The sequence below is a fragment of the Orycteropus afer genome, unplaced genomic scaffold (genome assembly GCF_000298275.1).
Source record: "Orycteropus afer afer isolate SDZICR_OR568_19922 unplaced genomic scaffold, OryAfe1.0 scaffold00462, whole genome shotgun sequence".
Lineage (NCBI taxonomy): Eukaryota > Metazoa > Chordata > Mammalia > Tubulidentata > Orycteropodidae > Orycteropus > Orycteropus afer.
In genome coordinates, this window is record NW_006922049.1 from 1,473,944 (window position 1) to 1,492,087 (window position 18,144).

The 18,144-nt window shown below is 42.3% G+C and overlaps 1 protein-coding gene across 1 annotated transcript in view; it reads right to left on the reverse strand.

The window, feature by feature from the left end:
• Nucleotides 1-18,144, reverse strand: part of CTTNBP2 (cortactin binding protein 2) — a 253,837-nt gene that overhangs the window by 95,835 nt on the left and 139,858 nt on the right. The window contains 3 exon segments of the mRNA XM_007954509.1: nt 1,190-1,285; nt 4,232-4,507; nt 8,238-8,355. Of these exon segments, the coding sequence (XP_007952700.1) occupies nt 1,190-1,285; nt 4,232-4,507; nt 8,238-8,355 (490 nt within the window).

The window sequence follows — 18,144 nt, forward strand, 5'->3', positions numbered from 1 at the left end:
TGGGGCTGGCGCGGGATCGGGCAGTGTTTCGTTCTGCTGTGCATGGGGTCGCTATGAGTCGGAAACGACTCGACGGCACTTAACAACAACAACAACAACTGCCTGGTAGAAAGCTCCTGTTCCTGGCCTCCCTAGAGCTCCCCAGCGGCCCCTTCGTCTCCCCGATAGTGCCCACCCATCTCCCATCAGTCCCAGCCAGGGGCCTCCTGATCCTGGCTCCAACGATGCAGCTGCTGTCTACTCTGATTGCTGGGTCCAACATCTGATTGCTGGGTTCAACATCCTCAGCCTTGGCCAGCATTTAAGTGCAGCCTGGCGTCGTTCTGCAGGTGCCCTCTCCCTTGCTGCCAAGTCCTGCCACCTCTCAACACACTGTGTGAGCATAAAGGAATTTTAGGGGAACCTTTTTTTTTTTTTTTATTTCAATAAGACAAAGTAACAAAACTTTATTGGCTGAGACTGAATCTTTTTAAGAGCCATTCACAAGTATGAAAAACATACGTTGAAATCAGTAGCCTTTTAGAATTAATGGCTGAGAAGGTGAGCATTCCTAGACCACTCACTAGCCACATGATCTTAGGGAAGAAAATTAATCTCTCTGCCCTCCATTCCTTGTCTATTTAAGGAGCGTAGAAATACAGACCTCACTGGGTTGTTAGGAGGAGTTAATGAATTTATACTTGTAATTAGTAAACAATAGGACCTAGCAAATAGTAAGAGCTCACTAAAGGTCAGCCTGTCTCATCATTATAGTCACACATATACTTGACAGTAACAAAAGACATTTCCCCTAGCAGGTCTCTGTCAGTACTCCCTTGTCAGCATGTCAAAGTGAACTCTCATTTGTTCCTAATGAGCAGCACAATTAGAAGCACAGGAAATGGACAATGGTGAGGACTGAACAGTGATTCATGTAATTGGTGTCACTTATTTGTATACTGAAAAAAAAAATGTTGAATTGCAGGGACAGACATTGCCATAGGTGTGAGAGACACAGGCTTTTAACTTTCCCTCCCTTAATCAAGTGTTTCAGAAACCATCTCATTACTTAGTAGTAGGAGTCATGTGTGTATGAGTAGGGCTCACAGGACAAAAACATGCAGATTTAAAAACTGGTATTGGGAAGCACACACGTACAAAACACCTCAGTATGTACATTTAAGCATCACCTCGGTATGTACATTTTTACCTGACAAAATCACAGTGACCTGTTCAGCCTTATTCTTCCTCAGAAAGTCCCATGGGGACTGGGTAAAGCGCTGACCAGCTGACCACGGCACATTTCCTGTTTCCCCCAAAAAAGAAAGACAATAGTAAAATAAATAAATAATGATTTTTATCCTAAGGTAATAGATGATCTCCTCTGTGAGAGTCCTAAAGAATCCAGAACTTGAGTTGTCAGAGGCATGTACAGAATAGGGAAAGGGTCAGACAAGAGAGTAACTCCCTCATAATAATAATAATACAATTTTTGAACAGGCTCAAGAGGAAGGCCTTCAATCTACAGATTTCTCCAGAGCTGTCTTTAAAAGGGATAATGAGAGAAGCCTGGAGAGTTACAATATTTCCAGAGTTAAGTTCTCAAGAGCAAAGCTGATCCAGACCTGAAACCCTCCTATGGCTCCTCCGGTGCCTGCTTCGCAGAGTCCAAGCACCTTGGAAGAGACATCAAGCCCTTATGTTCTGGTCCCCACTGCCTTTTCCAGCTTCAGAGAGAGCAAGTTTTCAGATTCCAGAAAAACCAGGTAACTTCAGGTGCTTTTTCATACTACAGGCCTTTTGATTATCCTTGCTCAGAACGGGTCTTGCTCCAGAGGTATCTTCTCTGGGGTTGCTGCTGTTAGGTACCATCGAGACAAGTTTAACTCATAGCACCCTGTGTGATGGAGTAGAACAGCCTCATTGGGTTTTCTTGGCTGTAATCTTTATGGAAGCAGACTGCCAGGTCTTCTTCCTATAGAACTACTGGATAGGTTCAAATTCCCAACCTTTTGGTTAGTAGCCAGTACGTAACATTTGTGCCATCAGGATACCTTTTCCTCTAGGGAGGGATTCAAAACCCAAACTCCCTGCCGTCGAGTGGGATCCAAGTCATAGCAACCTCTCCTTGGGTTTCCGAGGCAGTATCACTATGGAAGTAGATTGCTCAACTTTGGTCTCATCTCTTCCCCTTTATAGATCAATTCATTAAATTCCTATTGTCAGCATACCCCCTATAACACTCAGTTGTACACCTATAGCTCTGCTTATCTGTTGGCCTGAAATTCTTTTAATCTAGCTTAGGCAACTGAACCAGCAAAATCACATACTGTCATAGCTCAGATATACTGCAGATTTGGTTCCAGACCCCTGCAAAAAGCATGCACTGCAATCAAGCAAGTCACACAAATTCTTTTGTTTTCCAGTATGTATAAAAGTCATATTTACGCTATACTGTAGTCTATTAAGTGTGCAACAGCATCATGAAAGAATCTGAAATATTGTGAAAAGTAACAAAATGTGACCAGAGACATGAAGGGAGCACATGCTGTTGGAAAAATGGCACCAATAGCCTTGCTCAATGCAGGATTGCCACAAATGGTCAATCTGTAAAATATGCAACTATCTCTGAGGCGCAATAAAGCAAGGTGCCATATGAGCTGTACAGACATACATCAATGACAATACTACTACAGCAGCTATAGTCAGGCATGAAACTAAGCTCCTTACTCACAAAACTTAATACATTTTACATCTGAAATGCTACTAGGGTTCAGGGTACAATTGCATAGCTCTACATTTCTATGAAATGTATGGGTGCTGGACCAATCAAGCCTCAGCTTCCATTACTGACAGGGGTCAATCTGTCCAATGGTGGTGAACACTCATTTGCCTTCACCTGTCTCCAATCAGTTAGGTGAGAGCTGATGCACCTAGCATGGTTGTGATGACTTAGTTCACAAGAGCCCTGGAGCAGGGCCACATCTTGAACAAACTTTTGCTGGGTGGGCAAAAAGGCTTCTTGGGAACCATGACTTATTTTTCATAATGTAATTACTTAACTATGTAATGACACTTCTATAATATAATTTTCATGATCATACCAAAGATCCATAAAATCAAGTTGTCATAATTTGCTCTAAAATTATGGAAGAGATATTATCACATGTGAGTAAACTGAAGAAAATGCTTCCTTATATGATAAGCTAACGAGTTCTGGTGGTGTAGTGGTTAAGACATTTGGCTACTAAACAAAACGTCGCTGGTTTGAATCCACCAGCCTCTTTGTGAAAGAAAGATGAGGCAGTCTGCTTCCATAAAGATTTACAGCCTTGGAAACTCAGTGGGGGGTTGCTACGAGTCTGAATCAACTTGATTGCAGTGTTATTATTATTTAAAAAAAAAAAAACAGCACAAGAAGAGTCTGCCCTTCCTCCAATTTGGCCATTCATCTGCAATAAAGTACAGTTGAAAGTACATAGGCTTTTCGACCAGACAGACTGTTGTCTGAATCTGCTCATAAGCTGTAGACCTCAGACAAATCATCTTGCAACCTGTCTAGTTATCTTTACAATGATGCTGTTGTAAGGATTCAATGAGGTACCATTTATGGAGTGCCTACTACAGTCGCAGCATAGCTGTAGGGGTCCCATAGATGTTGATTTTCATGGTGCATGAGGGAAGAAACCAACAAGGGACAACTACCATTTACAGAGCACTTGCTGCTCCTGGCAAAGCAAATCTTATCAGTTCTTTGGGGTCTGTTTCATGTTATCGGACCAACAGAAACAACCAACCACCCCAACTCCTGCCATGTTGAAGCTGTGAAGGCACCTTCATCAAGGTGCTTCTTCCAACTCTTGATGGGGGCTCCTGTCCAAGAGGTGGGGTGTCAATGGACTACAGCCCAAGGACAAATTTGGAGCTGTGCTCTGAACCTATATATGAGAAAGCAGCTGCAGTGTGGTTCATTTCTTGCATTTATCCGGAATAGCAAGCGTAATCTCAAAGCCTCATCAAAGGCTTTCATGTTCTTTACTCTCTGCATATTATTTGTGGCATAAAAGCATTTTTATACAACAGGCAACATTATGTAATGGTTGCACTGTGAATACTCAAGTGTTTCAGCACTGGCAGCTGCCACAAGTGAGCTCTGAATGTGCTTAATCAATGAACTAAGTATCATGCTATGTAGCCCAAAGTATAAATAAGCCAAGATCTTTAACTGTTTTCATTGCAGGACTGTCGGTACCTAGGGTGATGGATAGAATGCTGCCTGCACCGAGGCCGATGCTGGGTTCAGCAGTGTTATTAAACATCACGTCTTCCAGACTCCACCATCCATCAGAAGAGATTGCTTGGAAATGATTTGTCAGAGCTTGACTCACAACTTTTGAAAAATCATCCCAGGATGTCTGTTTGCGGATATTTAAAGCACAAATTGTGTTTTCACATTCAAAGTCATCGGAACCATAGTTGTCTCGCTGATTCTCACCCACTGAAATCTTTAAGGGTATTTTAAGAGCATCTGTTGAAAGAATAAAAGAATTAGAAGTTAACAAACAAAACATCCTGATAGATGACAAAACTGTTACATAAAATAAACAGATATGAACATTTTTAAAACAAACCAAAGCACAGCTATCTTATTTCTTTAAATAACAGTAAATTGAATGTTTTACACTAGAGAAAGTTTTGGTCTTTCAACCCCTTTCAAGTTTCTCTGTTACCATGTTGCACAAACTCATTTTCTTTCTTTGACCTTTTCAACTTCATTGACCCTTTCCCTTCAGCAAGATTCCCAAGTTCTTTTGGGGAAAAAAAAAATGGAGAAAACCAGAGCCTGCCTGTCATAGTTGGAGCTGTATGTCAACTTGGCTGGACCCCAGTTGTGTGTGGTTGCTCCCATGATGGGATCGGATGACTGTATTCTGAGTGGCCAATCTGTTGAAGGGGAGTTTCCCTAGGGGTGTGGCCTGCTTCCAGGATATCCAGGGACATCCTGGGAAGAGAGACATTCTTCTGTGGATCGGGATTCTGTTGTGCTGCCTACAACTGTCCATGAGTGAGATCACTGTTTGGCCTAGAGATCTTGGGTTCGTCATTTGTTGAAGTCAACAGCCAGTGTACTGCCTGCCAGCCTTGAGCTCCTCAGCCCCTGTGGTTGCGGGAGCCAGGAAAAGCCTCCAGCTTGACGTTTGATCCAGGAACTTTGGACTTGCCGGCTTCTGTATGTGTGTGAGCCATTTTCCTAATTCTCTCTCTCTCTCTTTCTCTCTCTCTCTCTCTCTCTCTATATATATATATAAGCTTTGCTGGTTTTTGTTTCTCTAGAGAACCCAGTCTAACACACTGCCCTCAACCCTGAATAGCCTATCTTGCCACTTCCCTTTAGGTTCTTAGACAATGTCATGACTGAGGCAGTTTACAGTTGGTTAGGTCAGTAGGCTTAGCATAGTGGCTTTAGGATCTTACAGAACTGGGCGCCAGCTCAGCCTACTACTGGTTGTGTGTACTTGGTAAATTGCCTCAATCTTGCTACACCTCAATTTCTTCTTCTATAATACAGAAAGAACTTGTATCAAGCTGTTTTGAAGAGTAATGAACTTATGTTTGTAATGGATTTAGCACACTGTTACATGGCAAGTGTTGTCAGGTGCTGTCGAGTCAATTCTGATTCACAGCGACCCCATGTGACAGTGTAGAACTGTCCCATAGGGTTTCTAAGGCCATAAATCCTTACAGAAGCAGACTGCCACATCTTTCTTCTATGGAGCAACTGGTGGGTTTGAATCACTGACTTTCAGTTAGCAGTCGCATACTCAACCACAGTGCCACCAAGGCTCCTGATGATGCATTAAAGGTGTGGTTTGTTTTTAAAAAAAGAATATGTGTAACTTCAATCGGCAGAACTATATAAAGAAAAGACTTCCATCTAAAAGTGGGTGCAAAAATTACTTTGTATGTTTTATATTAAAATAAAATGTTTAAAAATGTGTATTTCTATGATCCTCTTCTTAAACTAGCTTTTGTGGGTAACTGAGTGACTACCAGCTACTTTATTTTCAGTTCTCAGTCCTCAACTTCCTTAACAATAGCAAGTGACACCACTGATCTCTTCTCATTGCTAAACTCGGCTACCACATTCTTCTGGGTCTTCTGGTACCTCCCTGCTTGTCCTTTAATTTTACTCATTTTCTGGACCTTCCACTTTTTCCAAACTCCTTACTGATAGAATGTTCCACAGCTCATCCCTCTTCTTCTTTTTCTATTTACATCCATGCCTTTAGTTATCTCATCTAGCCTCATGACTGAAAATATCATCTATGGATAGATAACTCCCAAATTTACACATCCAGCTCATACTCCTGCTGTCCTGAATTCCTGCTGACTTGACATGTCCACATAGGTAGTCTAATAGCCATCTCAAACACTTACACCCAAATCACAGCTCCTGATTTTACTTGGCAAAATCTGCTTCACTCATAGCCATCCCCCTAGCAGCTGATGGCTTCTCTATCCTGGCAATTACTCAAGCTGAATACCTCCGAGTTACTTATGAATCTTTAATCCCTTATGCTGTATATTCAATCATCAGGAGTCCTGTTAGCTCTACACCTTTAGTTATATATAGAATATTTTTCACAACTTCCACCACTACAAGCCTGGATTGAGCCACCATTATTTTCTCTCATCTGGAGAACAATGGTAATATCCTAACAGGTCTCCCTGACACTACTTTTTCTTATTATGCTTATGGTTTTTTTTTTTTTTTTTTTTTTTAGTGCCGAAGGCATCTGACTTCTAACCAGAAGGCTGGCAGTTCAAACCTACCAGCCACTCCTCGGAAGGAAGATTGGACAATCTATTTTCGTAGAGATACTGTCTCAGAAACCCAAAGTGGGGTTGCTATGAGTTGAATTGACTCAACAGCAGTGAGTTTGGTTTTGTGGTTTATTTACAAGCTAAAGGAGCTCTGGTGGTACTGTGGTTAAGGCACTGGGCTGATAACCAATAGGTAGGTGGTTTGAACCCACCCTCCACTCTATGGGAGGAAGACAAGGCAATCTATTTCCTTAAAGATACACAGCTTGGAAACCCAATGGGGATTCCTATGAGCTAGAAGCAACAAGATGGCAGTAGGTTTGGTTTTTGGTTTTATTCACAAGCTAAAAGAATAAAAACCTGTATATTTAGTTGAAGAGGAAACCTTTAAATTTTTAAAATTGTGCTTAAGAAAAATTACTGATACAATTGGCTGATTGGGTGGACTGGTGATAATCTTGATATAAGAGGTCATCATATTTGTATGATCCAGCATGGCATATTCATCAACCCACAAGGAAACCTTTCATAAAATGTGCTGAGGAGCATATATTCTTAGCACTGGAAGTAACCCAAGAGATAGTCAATTATATTCACACACAGGTAAGCAACCAGGTCCTGAGGGGGCAACCGAACTGTCCAGGTTCATAGGATCAGCTGATAGCACAGTACCCAGCCTTGATTTCTCATACCCTGCTAGTCTAATCTCTACAAACACAATCTAAGAAGAACAGTAATTATTTAAAATGCTCTCTGAGGTCAGTAAAATGCAGGGAAAATCTGTCATTATTTGAATAGTAACTAATCCTTCAAAGAGAGTTGCTGAGTGGTGCTAAAAGTCAACATGCTTGGCTGCTAACTGAAAGGCTACAGGTTCAAGGTCACACAGAGATGCCTTGGGAAAAAGGCCTGGAGATCTATTTCTAAAAAACCAGCCACTGAAAACCCTATGATGCAGAGTTCTACTCTGACACACGTGGAGTCCTGGAGAGTCGGAAATGACTTGATGGCAACTGTCAGTCATGGTGGTAGTGGTGGTTAATTCTGCAAAAAACCATTCCACATGGAAAAGGAAATAATTACTCCATTTATAATCAACAAGGTGTTTTTGTAATGTTGTGGTTGTTGTTATGTGCCGTCGAGTCGGACCCAACTCATAGCGACCCCACCTTGGGTTTCCGAGGCAGTATCACTACGGAAGTAGATTGCCCCATCTTCCTTCCAAGGAGTGGCTGGTGGGTTTGAACCGCCATCCTTCTGGTTAGCAGTCAGGTGCCTTAGGCACTATGCTACCAGAGCTCCTGTTTTTTGTAATAGTGAGGGTTCAAAGAAGGTTATGAAGTGAATGAAGAAAGCACAGTTGCATCTTATTCTTCTCATTGCCCCAGAGGCCCCCAGCACAGATGAATGAAGAAGTCGTAAAAGCCACTCACTCAGATTCTCCAGCAGATGTTTGCAGTCATCAGTGGCAACGTCGTGAACAGTCCGATTGCACTTATCTCTCCTTTCAGGCTCGAGCCCTCCATGCTGACACAAGATTTCTAGGCAGTTCTATAAAGACAAGAGCTTTGTCACCTCCAGCTCCCAATGAATTAACTGGAGCAAAGCACCCAAGAGAAAAGTCTTGCTTTGCAGCAAGCCAACTAAGAACTCAGAGCTAAATTTTTACTTCAGTGCTAGCAATCCCAATATGCAAATTAATCTAAACCACATCTAGAAATGAAAAGCAAATAATAACTTCATTTAAATGTAAGTCATAGGATCTAAACATTGTTCCACAGAACAGTCTCTTAAGTTAAAAAAAAAAAAAAAAAAAAGGCTTACTAATCACACAGTTTGCTGAGGGAAATGAAGAAAGAAATTAGCTTCAGCACACAAGATCCTTTTATGGTAACTTGGCAATACAAACCCAAAAGACTTCTGCTACAACTGGATGCCTCTGGCTGTCTTCTAGATAATAGCTAGTAACTGCTTTCTGGTTGGTTGAGTGCTGGACTCTATTATAACAATTTTATCCCAGGGTCCTCTTATGTACATTTTCATTTAGCTTACATGTTGCCCTACTGTTTTATTTGAAAAATATGAGTACCATGCTGATTGAGCTTCTAGAAAAACATTCCCAATAGATGCTGAAAATTGCATTCCTTCTTTTTTTCAATGTTTTCCTCTTCCATGTAGCTTTAGTCTCCATTAAGAATCTATCAGTTACCTAGGAACTGAAAGGTCTTACTTCTCCAAATTCTTTCAAGTGCAAAGTAGAAGACAATATGGAATGCATATGTTTTCAACAAGTAAGGAAGACTGGACAATCTACTTCTGCAGAGACACCACCTCAGAAACCCAAGGAGGGGTCACTGTGAGTCAGAACCAACCCGACTTGATGGCAGTGAGTTTCATTTGGTTTGTTTTTGGGATCCTACATCAGGGTATTTACCAAGGAACTCTTCTGTATCAGTGTTTACCACTTCATGGTCTGCTTACTGATTCTCCATAAGAATAAGCACAAAACAGGTAAGACTAGAAACACTGCAAATGAACTAATGACTGAATCAACCAATGTCCTTCCTAACCACTTCCCTAATTACATACATACAAACACACACAATGCCTCTGACAACAGAGTAAACCAGGCTGTCTACTCTTACAGCAAAACACCTGGATGCTGCATAAATGACCAAACATATCTTCCTTTTTTATGTAAGTATTTATAATATACATATATAAAAGTTCACAAATAAGGTTACAGCTTGAAGAATTATCACAAAGTGAACATACTTGTGTAAGCAGCACTCCAGAGTCCCCTTCATGATCTAACACAATCACAAGATCTCCCTTCTGTCCCCAAAGGTAACTACTGCTCCAATTTCTAATACCACTGGTTGGCTTAGCCTGATTTTTAACTCGATATAAAGCACATATATTATTAAGTAAATAGAATTATTTTTTGTTGTTATGTGCTGTCGAGTCGAACCCGACTCACAGCGACCCCTCCTTGGGTTTCCGAGGCAGTATCACTATGGAAGTAGATTGCCCAACCTTCCCTCTGAGGAATGGCTGGCAGGTTTGAACCACCAGCCTTCTGGTTGGCAGTCAAGTGCCTTAGGCATATGCTACCAAAACTCCTAAATAGAATTATACTATTTCTTTGTGTTTGACTTCTCTTATTCAACCTAATGTCTGTAAGATTTATCCATGTTAAAAGTAGTCATACTTTTTCCTTTTTTAAAAAAAAGTTCTGTATGGTATTCCGTTATATAACCATGCCACAATTTACTTATCCATTCTTCTATTGATGGACATTTAGGTTCTACCATAAATATTCTAGGGCATGTCCTTTGGTGAACATAAGTCTGTTGAGTCACAGGGTACACATATGTTCTATGTTAATAGATACTGAAAATAGTTTTCTTAAGTGGTTATACCAATTTCCACTCCTATCAGCAGTATTTGAGTTTCAGTTGTTTCATATTGCCCCCAAACATGCTTTTAGATGTGATAATGAGTAAATAAGAAAGTACAGGAAAGGGCCGGATAGAAAAACAAAGAATGAGCTGAAACTACCAATTTAGTGCAATTGGATGAGGAAGCCAGTGCTGCTTTGAAAACAAAGAAGTTATGGAGAACCTATGTTTTGGGGATTAATGGATGCTTGGGGCATGAGAAGGAGCTCTGGTGGTGTAGTGGTTAAATAATTTGGCTGCTAACCAAAAGGTTGGTGATTTAAACTCATTAAGTGTTCTTCAGGAGAAAGATGAAGCAGTATGCTTCCATAAAGATTTATAGCCTTGGAAACACTATGGAACAGTTGTACTACTCTGTCCTAAAGGGTTGCTATGATTGTACTACTCTGTCCTAAAGGGTTGCTATGAATCAGAATTGACTCCATGGCAATAGGTGGGGTGGGAGGGATGAGAGAATGACTAGGCCTTGGGTCCCAAAAAATGGCTGTGGTGGTTAAGTTTTGTGTCAACTTGGCTGGACCTGGTTGAATGGCTGGGTAGCTGCATGTAGTATTCCCCATGATGAGACTGGTAATCAACTCCATGGTGGAATCTACTGTGAGCAGCTAAGTAGCTGCCTTAGGGATGCTTTCTGTATACAAGGAGAAGCCTTGGGGAATGGTCTCTAGCTTACGGCACACTAAACCCTGCATGTAGCTATCTCATTGTTTGGCAGCCTGCCATACTCCGCCAACCTTGGGACTTTCAATGGACTTGAATTAATGGCCTGCTGTGTGGTTTGGTAACATCGGGACTGTGCCTTTTTACTTGTCAACCTCGGGTTGTCAGCCCCAGCAACCAGCAGCTAAGTGAAGAAAAGCCTCCAGCTCCAGTGGGCCAGGAGCAGGAGGCAGAGCTGAAGCCCAAGGTTGTGGGGCTTTCACCCAGTGCCTAGAGCATGGCACTCTGAACTCAGACTTAAAGCCTCCATACTGTAAGAGAATAAACTACTGTTTGTTAAAGCCATCCCATTTGTGGTATCTTCTGTTAGAGTGGCACTAGGTAACTGGAACAACAGGAGAGCTGAACTAGGGGATCCCTGACTAAAGCTTGGGAAGGGAGAGAAAATCTGCCTGCCTACAAAGGGAACCAATGAGGACATCTGTTTCTCATCGGCTTGTTTCGGCTGGAGGCATCTCCTTTGAAAACTGTAATCAAAATCTGGCTTCCGTGGGTTCATGGGCCTGGGGTTCAGATGTAAGAAATCACTAAACTAAGGCATGAAATGAAAACAGAGCCAAATCTATTAATTACATTTTTATCAAGCAGTTGTTACTACTAATCTGTACAAAACCAGGAAATGAATAAGATAGTTAATGAGAAACTCAAACAATGCTGATTTAGAACTTAACTCTAATAAGAGGATTAAATAGAATGCAATTAAATGGAATGCATTAAACTTGAGAATTCCCAAAATGACAAGAGATAAAAATAATACATCTATTAGACAGGTTATTACTTGTAGCAAAAGTGGGTAACAGCCAAACAGACTTAAATCCTAATCCTGCTGATACAAATTATTATATGACCTTTGGTAAATATTTGAGCATTTTCTGTTTCAGGTTCCTTACTGGGTTGTTATGTGATGTAAATAAAAAGATGCATATTAAACTCTCAATATTTTTTACCTGCTGTAATTATTATAATCAATGTCAATTAGAAAACAACCCAAATATTCAGTGAAGTGGAGAATTATTACAGCCTCTCACCAAATACCTGATTTCTCAAGATAATTCTATGTGATGTTACTTCAAACTACAAATAGAAATAACAGAAGACACAACAGACATCTGTAATTCTCCTGAAAAAAGATTCTGTCATTTCTCACCTTTAAAGCGGTTCCTTTGAATTTTTATTGCACTCGGATAATTTCATTAAAGAAGCATGAAATGTCAGTCCCCATGAGGGTAACTTGTACCCACAGACTGTTTCAGTTTGATGTCTACAACACTGTGGTTGGCTCCAAGGGGAACACAAAGAAGATTAAAACTTGAACCCAACTTAACAACAACAGCTACAAAAACTACTGAGCATGTCGTCATTCCAGACACAGTTCTAACACTTCACGAGTACTTAATGCTCCATTATACTCACAACCATTTTAAGAAATTGCTTTTAAGCACCTCTGTGCCAGGCACTGTGCTCAGAGTTGTGATGGTGATTAAAATAACAGCTCCATTTCTCAAAGGAGCCCCGGTGGCACAGTGGTTAAGTGCTCACAGCAGTTCAAACCCACCAGCCATCTGCAGGAGAAAGATGTGACAGTCTCCTTCTGTAAAGATTACAGCCTTGGAAACCCTATGTGCAGTTCTACTTTGCCCTATAGGGCCGTTATGGCTCAGCATCAACTTGACAACAATGCTCCCCCCTGCCTGCCCCGTTTCTCAGGGAGGAATCCAAAGTATAGTAAAGAGTTAGATGGGGGGGGGGGGTATACGCAGAATGGGGTGTTGAAGTGATGGGCAAAATTTCACTACATGGGGAGGAGGAAGAGGGCTGGGTGAGGAGAAGGAGAAGGAGGATGAGTTGGGGGGAAGGTAGAGAAAAGTATCTAAGCTGTCTCCTTGAGATGTGGGATTGCATGAAGAGGACAAATGCTGTTGATGTCAGGCACTGCTTCTGGAAGCAGATTCCCAGGGATACTAGACTAGGCACGGTATGCTACCAAAGTGATGTGCAACAAGGAGTCCAGATGAATGAATGAATCCAGCCACTAGCCTTCCATTGATTAGGACACAGGTATACCTTTAATAACAAAGCCTTAAATACAGCAATAGCTTCAACTACAGCTTTCACTTCCATCCACATCCCATTGGCCAGATCTTAGGTACATGAGCACAGTTACCTGCAACAGAGATTAGGAAATTAAGAACACAGTCTTAATATGGGGGTAACCACGAGCCCAGCTGAAAACTGAAGGATCCATTATGATAGGGAGAGAGTAGAAGAGATGTTGAGAAACAATGAGAAACTTCTTCAGGAGCTTTTAGGGAGCGCTGAAAAGCAAAGTATGAATGCCAGGATGACTGAGTAGAAACCCCAAGTCCCAATGGCTAGAGGAAAAACCACTGTCAGGGCAGCTCCCCGCCAAGTTTAGAATTAGGCAGAGAGAGAAAGTGAAAGCAGGTGGGATGTGAGTGTACTGAGTGGTTTTTTACAAAGGAGGAGCTGAGGGTGTGTGTGGGGGTGTGTAAAGTGGAGAGGAGATGAGGGGAAATAGAAGCTATTATAATGGGACATGGGAATTCTGGTAGCACAGTGCCTAAGGCATCTGACTGCTAACCAGAAGGCTGGTGGTTCAAACCCACCAGCGACTCCCTGGAAGGAAGGTGAGGCAATCTACTTCTGTAGTGATACTTCCTCGGAAACCCAAGGAGGGGTCGCTATGGGTCGCGGGTCCGAGTCCAATGGTTGTGTTGCGTTATAATGGGGCACAATGCACAAATAAAGAGGTGGATTTACCTGTGAGTGGCCAAAGATGAAGTTGGCTGGAGTCAGCTGTGAAGTTGTAGGTGCTGAGGAGTTTTGATGCTTGTTCCGTGGGCATGGGGATGTGTATGGGTAGCAGAGTACCATGATCAACACTGTTGTAAAACCAGTTGGTGCATAAAGAAGATACACTGAAAAGGAAAAGTGTGATAGGAAGGAGACTAGCTAAAAGAGAACTGTTATTGTTCATTCATTCATTGATTCAACAAACACTGTTCTTTTTGGTCAGAGAGCCCATAAGGCATGGTATATAGTAAGATAAAGGAATGTTTTTTGAAGGAGGAGAAAGGGACAGAGACATGAAAACAATTACAATAAAGTACAAGCTCTTTGTGGGAAGTGTGGAGAGGTGCCCTGAGAACATCTAACTTCTGGAAGCCAACTCTTAAATTGAGATGTGTCCCGGGCACAGAAGGGTCAGGACAGAGAAAAGGCCATTAGAAGTAATGGGAACAACTGCAAAGATGGGCAGAGATGAGAGAACACAGGATGCTGGCACAGCAGTCGGAGCGCATGGCTAAGCATGGAAAGCACTAGAGAAAGAGACAGTGAGCCTGTGGAGGTAGAAGAGACCAGGTCAGGAAGGGACATGGCTGTCACAATAGCACCCGACACCCCAGAAGGGACAGAGACTTGGAAAGATGTTCAACAGGTAAATGGCATTCTAATGGACGCTTGTTAGAAAGCCCACTCTCATAGAGACATGGTGAGCCAGGCACGGCCCTGCAGGAATCCTGATGATGAGGGCTTTCCATGGTCAGTGGCCATGAGACCATGGAGGAAGTAACATAATCAACAATCCTTTACGAAGGGAGTAAAATCTAGAGTCCTACCAATCACTTAATGCATTAAATTAGGGAGATGGAGCAAGTAAATGTGAATGCTGGGTGAGGTTGTAAGATTAAGAGAGGAAAAACGAGATGCAGCCAACTGGTTAAGGAGCAGACGTGTTGGAGCCTATCATGGATGGAATTTTGTCCTCCAAAAACGTGTCAAGTTGGCTAGGTCATGATTACCAGTATTGTGTGATTATCCTCCATTTTGTGATGTGTTATAAATCCTAACCTCTCCATGTGGTTGATGAAGCAGGATTAGGTTATGTTTGTTATGTTAATGAGGTAGGATTTGGGTGGAATGTGTTACCCTTACTCAGGTGACAGCTCTGATGGGATGTTAAGGGTTGTTTCTTGTTTCTTACAAGAAATAAAAGGAACAGAGAAGGAGGATTTCAGTAGCACCAAGAAAGAGGAGCTGGGAGAGAAATGCATCCTTTGGACCTGGGGTCCTTGCATTGAGAACCTCCTGGACACAGAGAAAGACTGATGCCAAGACACACGGAGATCTCTAAGGAATGTGGAACTCACAGATGTTGGAAGCAGACAAGGATATTCTCCTAGAGCCAAAAGAGAGAAGACCTTCCCTAGAGCTGGATGCTTTGAATTGGACTTCTAGCCTCCTAAACTGTGTGAGAGAGAATAAATTTGTTTGTTAAAACATCTGCTAGTGGTATTTCTGTTACAGCAGCGCTAGGTAGGTAAGAGCCCAAGGATCACTCACGTGGAACTCTCTCGTGGAAGCAAAAACGAATATAGTTATCAATAGGGGTACTGTATAATTTTATTGTCAAAAATGGAACAGTTTTAAGCATAATGCACTGGGAGAACAGCAATAAACTGAGACTATATTGGGAAAACTAAAAAATTTGTTCCCCCTAATTATCAAGGAGGAGCTACCTCCTGGAGAGGACCTTCCACTGAGACTCAGAGAATGGTTAGGTAGAGCTAGAGATAAGATCTGAGAATCAATACAGATTAGATTGGGGGTCAATAATATTACTCAAGGGAGAAAGTACAGAGTGAGAAGAGAACAGGGTCAAAACCCAGATATCTGAAAGGTGCTGGTAGAAAACACTAGCAGGTCCATGTCTTGAGTGCAGGGTAGGTTCTGATTGGCTAAGTTTATGTTTCTCCAGGGTTCTGACAATCACTGATATTAAATAGGGATGCGACATTCTGCACTGCACATTCTGGCTTGAGTATAAAGTAATCCTCCCCTCTGTTTATCACAGCACAGCCAAGTCAGCTTGCTTTTTTAAAAAATAATTTTATTAAAAATTAAGAAAAAAAAAAAATCACAGAGAATCAAAAGCACTAAGATAAGTTCCAAAGAACAGGTTCCCATCTATCGTGACTCACACCCAGTCCTGAAGCCTTGGTTCAGCACTGCAGCATCTTATCTGATGCTCTCTTCTCCTGACAGTGACCCAACTCTGTTTGACAAGGAAAATGTTCAATACCTCCTATCATCTTGATCTCTTTGCAGCAAGACCTAAGGAAAAACCAAACCAAACTCACTGCCATTGAGTCGATTCAGACTGAGAATGACCCCCTTTTGGTTTCTGAGGTGGTAAATCTTTACAGAAGTAGATTGCACAGTCTTCCTTCCATGGAGTGGTTGGTGAGTTTGAACCACCAGCCTTCTGGTTAGGGGTCAAATGCCTTAGGTACTACACCACCAGAACCCAAATTTCAGGGCTCCATGTGGGCCTTTGCATGAAACAGAGAGATCTCATATAGATTGCCTGGCATGACTGGTAACACGAGACGAAACTGCAGCATGAGAAACACTGGACTCTCAGATGGCAGAGTCTAACCACATGTCAGGCAGACCACAACTCACTGCAGCCAAGCTGATTCTGATCCATAGATATCTTATAGGACAGAACAGAACTTCCCTGTAGGGGTTCCGAGGCTGTAAGGCTTTATGAAAGCAGGCTGCCACATCTTTCTCCCACAGAGTGGCTGGCAGGTTTGAACCATTGGACTTTCAGTTAGCAGCTGAGCACTTTAACATAACACAAGACCTACAGGTGGCCATTGTCTGACCAAAGGACAGTATGGGCTACCTAGAGATGATGTCTAAACCAAAACCAAACTCACTGCCATCAAGTAAGATCCAACTCATAGCAACCCCTCCTTGGGTTCCTGAGGCAATATTACTATGGAAGTAGATTGCCCAACCTTCCTTCTGAGGAGTGGCTGGTGGATTTGAACCACCAGCCTTCTGTGTTAGCAGTCAAATGCCTAGTATGCTGGAAATAAATGGAACATAGAGAAAAAGTCAGAGTTGGAGATTTGGGTTTGGGACTATACCTGTTCCTCACTTAGGAACATGGTTAGGGTCCAAAGACCAGGTCGTTATGCAAAAATCAGTGTTATGTGAAAATGAAGGATTTCCCCCCCCTATATTCAGATCATTCATTTGTCTGATCTTTTTTTATTTAGAAAATATGATAACAGAAACAGTAACAGTTGAGACTTACTGATGTGCTCATCACTATGATAAGGCCAGTTATGGACTATTCATATGTGGAGAAGGAAGCTTAGACGAGATAAAGCTGGGCCTAACTACATTTCCTTCCTTCTGTGCTGGGTCAGAGTTTCCCTATGGAGCCACCTCCAGGCTCCACTCCCAGGCCTGCAAGCCCTGCGTTCATTACCCTGGAGCCTGCTCACCAAGGCTCAGGGCCTCTTGTAATGGAAAAGGTGCTAGGAACCTGGCTGTTCACCTGGTCCCACTGAGGCGGAGGCTTCAGGCCCAGTTCAGTTCACTTTGGGATGTCATCAAACTTCCATGACAACCTCACAAACCAGACTCACTGCCATCAAGTCTATTCTGACTCATAGCAACCCCCTATTGGGTTTCTAAAGCTGTACATCTTTATAGAAGTAGACTGCCCCATCTTCCTTCCATGGAGTGGCTGCTGGGTTTGAATTGCTAACCTTCTTCCAAACACCCTCTCTGATGCCTCTTCCTTCCTTCCTTCCTACCCCACAGCAATTTTGAGCTTTGGGGCCTCATGCCACATAAGAGCTGAGAATTGAGAATAGGTACCTGCTGGCTTGGTGCTACCTGCATGACTGCTGTGGCCATGGGGAAGTGGGCTCTGCACAACAAGAAGATGTGATGTCCCCACCGGCAGCAAGGAGCACTGGGTGTGGAGGAGCATGGCCCAGCTTCCTGTACACTGCCTAGAGACCCTCCTTGGGACAGGGAATGGTCTACTGTCCTTTCTGCCATGCCTGCTGCCTTGCCAATGCACAAAATAGTCAGATAGCAGATTCTTTATTGTTGTAAATGTGAAATGTCAGATAACGAGATAATCAATAAGGGAGGAACAGGTGTAGTTATCAAAAATTTACTGCTAAAAGAGAAAAGACTAGATAAACTATTAAAAAAATAGGAACACAGAGGAGGCGGGGCAAGATGGCGGACTAGGCAGAAGGATTGCACAGACCCTCTTCAACAAAGAAAAGGGAAACCAATTAACACAGACACAGAAGATAATCTT